The sequence below is a fragment of the Neltuma alba genome, unplaced genomic scaffold (genome assembly GCF_004799145.2).
Source record: "Neltuma alba isolate B1F8T4 unplaced genomic scaffold, ASM479914v2 tig00002446_pilon, whole genome shotgun sequence".
Taxonomy (NCBI): domain Eukaryota; kingdom Viridiplantae; phylum Streptophyta; class Magnoliopsida; order Fabales; family Fabaceae; genus Neltuma; species Neltuma alba.
In genome coordinates this window covers 471,032-477,643 of record NW_021632864.1, presented here as the reverse complement: position 1 = coordinate 477,643, position 6,612 = coordinate 471,032, and the positions used below count along the sequence as shown (strand labels likewise).

At 37.3% G+C, this 6,612-nt stretch overlaps 1 protein-coding gene across 3 annotated transcripts; it reads left to right on the top strand.

The window, feature by feature from the left end:
* The first annotated feature begins 612 nt into the window (after window positions 1-612).
* LOC114727932 (filament-like plant protein) lies at window positions 613-5,459 on the top strand. 3 transcript variants are annotated; one of them, XM_028914731.1, is made up of 5 exons: window positions 613-756; window positions 1,751-2,075; window positions 2,335-2,515; window positions 3,125-4,461; window positions 4,699-5,459. In XM_028914731.1, exons 2-5 carry the CDS (start codon window positions 1,965-1,967, stop codon window positions 5,020-5,022), a joined length of 1,953 nt encoding a protein of 650 aa, XP_028770564.1. In that variant the 5' UTR covers window positions 613-756; window positions 1,751-1,964; the 3' UTR covers window positions 5,023-5,459. The 3 variants fall into 3 exon arrangements, with proteins under 3 accessions (XP_028770564.1, XP_028770555.1, XP_028770567.1); XM_028914722.1 differs by lacking the exon at window positions 613-756 and adding an exon at window positions 947-1,215; XM_028914734.1 differs by lacking the exon at window positions 613-756 and adding an exon at window positions 1,325-1,444.
* The last annotated feature ends 1,153 nt before the right edge of the window (window positions 5,460-6,612 follow it).

The window sequence follows — 6,612 nt, the reverse complement described above, 5'->3', positions numbered from 1 at the left end:
AGAGGTACAGTACCATTACATTTTCATTGTCTATTGTTCTTTGAACCAAAAGGGCATTAATAGTTTAAGCTTACAAATTAAAATGTAATGGAAATTATGAATTTTTTTTCCATATACCTCAAGTTCTATATAGTTTTTCTTTTTTGGGTGTATCTAAATATTCGAAAAATTAAGCCCACCTTATTCACAAACACGAGGTTGTTAGAAACAAATTATTTAATCTTAAAAACATATCAAGACAGAAATTGTTGATCCAAATCCTTTTATTTGTGTAAAAAGCATTACCAATCCAAAGCTTATAATTGTAATTTTTTTAATAATTTAATTTTTTTTATTTCAATCAATCATAATAATTTTAAAATACTTTTAATCGAAAATATGAATCAAATTTTCTTGGGAGAAGAAAACTCTTGTTGCCACGCATAACTTTCATAAATTAAACATTTTTTCTTGCACGTTATATTAAGCGTGAGAAATAAGGCTTGAGAGACTTAGATTTTACATTTGAAAAATGATGATTTATTGACCGTAAATGATTGCACCAATCTTCTTCAGAGAGCAACAGATTTTGCTCTCACAGTGTTGTTGATATTCCGCAATCAAAGCGCACAGCGCAAGTTCAGACGGGGGAGTTTCACACGCACTAGTCGCAATCACAGTGTTTGTTTATCCTAAAGTAGGTGTGAAAGTGTGAATTCTAGTGCTTTTGTGAGACAGGGACGATGCAATTACATACTCGAATCAAAATATCATCAGGTACAAAGCAGAATAATAGTAGTAGTAGAAATAGAATTGGAATCGAGTTTTCATTGTTTTGTGAAGATTGTAGTGAAATTCGTCGACCAATGGGCGGGAATAACGCGCATTCTCTTTGAAAAAACTGGAATAAATTTACCGGCAAATCAAATCTTGACGATACGAGAGTGAGGGGGAGAGAGAGATAAAACTAGCTGCGGACTTTTTTCTGCCCACCCTCTCTTCCCCTTCAAGACAATCACATGGTCCTACCCCTTCTTCTCACTCTGTCCCTATTCTGAATTTATTTTTCGTCCTTGGGAACAAATCTGTTGGATAATATTTCTGCAATCGTCCTCCCGAGATGTTTCTTCAATCCTTACAATTCTCCTGACATTCCTCTTAGATCTCCGGAACCTGTCTCTTCTCCGCATTCTATTATGTGTCTTGTTCATCCTTTCACCGAGTCACCGGGATGAGGTATTTGAATTTTTAAAGAATAAAATAACTCGAATGCTTTTCGCGCTGATTACTCTCTGGGATTTCCAGATATTTTATGATGAGTACTGGAAGTTTCTTTCTTATGTTTCCTTTTGCTCTGGGTTGCATGTCATATTTGGAGCCGTTCTCTGGATTCAGGTTTCATTGATATTTCGACATTGCCATTTGTTCCCAATTCTATCAAATGGCGTGAAATTGGGGCGAGTCGGTAGGTGTATGTCATATAAGTTGTTGGAATTTTGAGTCTCAAGTAATACCCTATTAAACATTAGTTTTCAATAGGGTATTGCCATTGCCTATCTTCACTGGATTACGTGTTGCGACCGCTGACATCTTACACTCCCTTTAAAGTATCCCACTTTTGGGCGGTTTTACCGGAAGTTAAAATCGAGTTAGATGGATTGGGAAGTGAATTCTAAGTAAAGCTGATAACTACATTTTATTTTATTTTCAATTTGAATATTCGTCTGGTACTCTGGTTAAACAGTTCAGGCTGGGTGTGTTCTGCATACAGATTTTGACAGCTCTGAGTTTCGTATGCCGATTGAATCCATTCATCAATCAATTTTACCCTGCTCAGGTATCAAGTTCCTTCTTACTTCAAGCCAAGAGATTGAGATTCCGTTAGCCATGAACTTTCTTCATAAAGCATTGGGGATTTGCGTACAAAAATACTAGATATAGTCGCTGTGAAGTAATAGAGAGGTGCTGCTTCGTGTTCGTTGTAGATGGACCGACGAAGTTGGCTATGGCGCAGGAAGTCATCTGAGAAGAGCCCTGGTGAAACTGAGAGTTCAGGGTCAATATCGTCTCATTCAGAAAGATTCTCTGATGATCAGGTAGGGCAGTGGTGTGGCTCTGTTCTGCCCATCTTTCTAGACCGTTTCTCTCTATTTGTACGGCAATTCTGTGAGATGAAGAACTAGTTCCAAATAGCTCTCTGTATCTGCCGTCATGAGTTTTCTCGGCCGTGATCAATTTCTTAAGCATATAAGCTTTTACCATTATAGCGAATCGTTTGGAGTTTGATATCTGTGGTTGTTCAAGTTATTCTGATGTTGGAAGTCATACTCTGATGTTTCTGCTATGTTTTCCAAGGTATATCCAACGCAAGCTACTCCATCACCAGAAGTCACATCTAAAGCTGCACCCATTATTGAAGAAGAAGTCACTGATGTGAAGATTCTTACTGAAAAGTTATGTGCTTCTCTCCGCGATATTAGGGCCAAAGAAGACTTGGTAAAGCAGCATGCGAAGGTTGCTGAAGAAGCTGTCTCAGGTACTATTTTAGGACCTTCTTTCATCTTATTATGTTTATTACCACATACATTTGAGGTTCATCCAAATCATAACTCAAATAAACCCCCAAAATATGATGCTATTAGGAGAATATGAAGAAAACTTGCATGGGAAACAGTCCAACTGATACTGAAAGTCATAATCAACTGCAAACCATTTAGTCATGCACATGCCCTGTACTGAAGACAACTGTTGAGTTAGTTCATGGCAAAGAAAATATGTTCTCAATATCCCTAAAATTTTTCTAATTTAATTGTCAGACTTTTATGCAATGAGAAAGCCATTGATCTTTGGCAATTGCTACTGTCATTGCTTGATTGTTGGTTACATTTTTTGCAAGTGTGTGCCGACATTTTTGTGGTTTTGATGGATGAAAATTTCAAGTAAAAGCTAAAATTGTCTTTTCCTGTTCCATGGGTCAAATTCATATTTGGAGAATCCGGTAATACTGGATTTTTTTTGGGGACGTTCATCCATAATTGTTTGACTTATCACCACTTTAGTTTTCTCTCTTTTTTTTCCTCAAAGGTTGAAAGCTTAAATTTGCAATTGAGAAAAGCTCCTGATGTTGGACTTTGGGTGTGTTTAGGGTGGGAGAAGGCTGAAAATGAAGTGTTGTCTTTGAAACAACAACTTAATGCTGCAAATCAGAAGAACTCAGCTCTTGAAGATCGGGTCAGTCATCTTGATGGGGCACTTAAGGAGTGTATGAGGCAACTTAGACAAGCTAGAGAAGAACAAGAGCAAAGGATAAATGAAGCTATTGCAAATAGTTCTCGCGACTGGGAATACAAAATATCTGAGCTTGAGGTTCAACTTCAAACAGCTAAAGTCGAAGTTTCCGCACCAATTCGTTCTGATCTTCACCTTAGACTTGAGGCTGTGGAGAAAGAAAATTCAGGACTTAAACTTGAGCTACAATCTAGACTTGAGGAGCTAGAATTCAGGATCGTTGAGAGAGATTTGAGTGCAGAAGCTGCTGAAACAGCAAGTAAGCAACAGCTGGAGTGCAAAAGGAAGGTGGCCAAGCTTGAAGCTGAGTGCCATAGACTAAAAGGCATAATTCGTAAAACATTCTCTGGTAACGATCACAAGTCTTTGACTGCCTCTTCAGTTTATGTAGAGTCCTTTGCAGACAGCCTGTCAGATAATGGAGAGAGGCTACAGGCTATTGAAAGTGATGTGCGCAAATCCGGGGGTTGGGAGATGAATGAATGTGAACCAAGCCGTTCTGATTCATGGGCATCTGCTTTGATCACAGAACTCAATCAGTTTAAGAACGAAAAGACCATTGGAAAAAATCTTATGGCCCCTTCAGTTGAGATCACTCTCATGGATGATTTCCTTGAGATGGAAAGACTTGCCGCATTGCCACATACAGAAAGTAGAAGCATTTCTGCTGAGGCAGGACTGTCATCAGATCACCCTAGTGGAGACCAAAATGCAATGAGAGATGAATTGCAATCCGTAATTCAAAAGAATGCTGAATTGGAGGAAAAGCTAGAAAAGATGGAAGCAGATAGACTTGAGAAAGAGATGGCCTTGGCTGAGTGCCAAAAGCAGCTTGAGGCATCACAGAGTCGCATAAAGGAAGCAGAGTTGAAGGTAGCAGAGCTTCAAACTAAGTTAGCTCTTGCAAATAAAACAAATCAAGAAGCTTATGAAGAACTAAAGTCAACCAAAACAAAGAATAAGGAAACTGAATCAAAATTAAGGGTTGTTCAAAGCGAGGTAGAGGATTTGGTTTCCAAAATTGGTTCATTAGAGAAGCGGATCGAGAAGGAGCGAGCTTTCTCTGCTGAGAGTGTTGCCAAGAGTGGGAGGTTGGAAGATGAACTTTCGAGGATGAAGCATGAATCTCAACTCCGGCAAGAAGCTGAGAAAATACACAGAGAAGATGTTAACGTTGAGTTGAGGTTGAAGCAGGTCAGTTTGCTAAAACATATTAGGAACACTGGAAACCTGCTCTTAATTTTCCATTCTGCTTACTTGCCTTGACAAGAGCTAATTTTTTTTCCCCAGAGACTGTTTAGACTAGTCATAAATCACATTAGCAGGCATTGAAGCTAAAATCTAGAGGAACCATATGTGAAGCTTTGTTGGAATTGCATGAAGTTTATGTCTTGCGTCACACATTTAATTGTCTTCACATCTTAACTGCAGGAGAAGGAACTTGCTTTGGCTGCTAATAGATTTGCTGAGTGCCAAAAGACCATTGCATCCCTTGGTAATCAGTTGAAGTCCCTTGCAACACTGGAAGATTTCCTGCTTGATTCAGAGAACCCTATGGACCTAACTCGTGAAGTTACACCTAGTCCCAAAAATGGTGCTGATCCCATGAAAATGCATCATCAGTTCGATTTTCCTAAAAGAAATTCTGAGTCATCGATATTATTAAGATCATCTGGTACCCTTGAGAAAGGCCGTAATGGTTTTGGTAAGTTCACCCCCAGAAGTAAGAGTGTAAGCAGAACAGGAACTCACTGAAAAGTTATAACTAAATGTGTTCATATTTGTTTCTTTATAGTCTCTTGGGTTCAGCATTTCTGAATCCAAAGCTACATATTTTACTTCAAGAGCACTGGTTGCTCAAAGCATACATACAGTTATGTGTAAATTCCAATATTTGTAAAGCCAAAGTGGTTTTGTTGACTTGTTACCTTACAGCTGTCTTTGCTTTGCTTCTTTAATTCATGAGTCAATTCAACAATGAGACAACCATCCCATATATCAGATGGAAATTTTTAGGCCTAATCTAGTGCTGGGGTCGTTTAGACAAGTTGATTTTTGTTTTATGTTGATTGTTTTTTCTGATGGAGTCTAGAAGAAGTTACAATGTCTGTCATCTCTATGATTGTCCGTATGTGACCAATTCAAACTTGAAAGACGTGAATAGATTCTGTCTCTCTCCTTTTGCCTTGCAAGAAAAGATAGGTGGGGTCTAGTTGATTGGGTCTGTACCTTCTGTTTATCTTTTCCGAACAGCAGATCAGGAGAAGTACTGGAGAAGATTCGATTGGGATGTGACAATATGTAGTAACTTGGATGTGAAATTACGATAGGAACCCCATCCAGGGAACAGCTTAGGGAATCAAGGTGTTGAAAACCGGACCGGTAATTGAACCAGTCAAGACAATGGGTCAAAAGTCAGTGGATCAGACTGGAGTCAAACCGGGGGTTAAACCGGTGAGAAATAAAAATAAAAACAATTTAAATGGTCACTAAGAATTAGATATCAATTTAATATCTTGAATTACTAGTAAAATAATTACATTCTTACAATTTCTTATAATATCATACTACTAAAATCACTAAATATTCATCCCAACAAAATATCAAAATGGATATATGATAATAAAATATTTCTCCTTATAATTACTCAATCACTAAGTCCTAATTATCAACAGTTTTTTTAAAAAAATCATCAAAATATTTTTTTTTTAAAAAAGGGGAGTCCGGGTTGATCCACCAAACAGGGTGGGTCACCCCGGTTCAGTCCGGGTCACTCCGGTTCAAGCTGGGTCACACCGAGTCACACAGTAACCCGGTTCACAGCTTAACCGGACCGGTTTCCTGACCGGTTCACTGGTTTCCGGTCTGAACCGGCCGGTCCGGTCCGGTTTTCAATACAATGTAGGGAATAGAGGAAAAAAATGACGTTTAGAAAAAGCTTGTATAAATGATAGATAAATGGGGAAAATGAATTCAAAGTTCTAGCATTTATTTCTTGTAATGAAAAAAATATTATTTCCTGAAGATTAAACTGGATTTTTTTTTATTTTGGTAAAAAAAATTGAAATTTTTAGAATATTTGATATTTTTTCATGGAAATCTTGGTAAAGTACCTACGCAAACGTTGAGTTATTATTAAAATACATTATAAATTTCTTGGCTTTGTTAGAATCACATTGATTTTTTATTTCTAAATTTATATAATTTTTAAGATAAATAATTATACTAATACATCAAATTTTGTTACATTCTCCATTGTATTTTTAAAATCCTATGCTAAAAGCCAAGAATAAATTACAGAAAACTTTTTTGAATTTTGTTGAAATGACAAATATATAGTTATTT

What these genes read in the sequence shown, in the direction of transcription:
- LOC114727932 (XM_028914731.1), top strand. Translation starts at nt 1,965, where the DNA reads ATGGACCGACGAAGTTGGCTATGGCGCAGGAAGTCATCTGAGAAGAGC. An exon ending in AAAGATTCTCTGATGATCAG is followed by an intron (nt 2,076 to 2,334) that starts GTAGGGCAGTGG and finishes ATGTTTTCCAAG; the next exon opens with GTATATCCAACGCAAGCTAC. An exon ending in TTGAGTTGAGGTTGAAGCAG is followed by an intron (nt 4,462 to 4,698) that starts GTCAGTTTGCTA and finishes TCTTAACTGCAG; the next exon opens with GAGAAGGAACTTGCTTTGGC.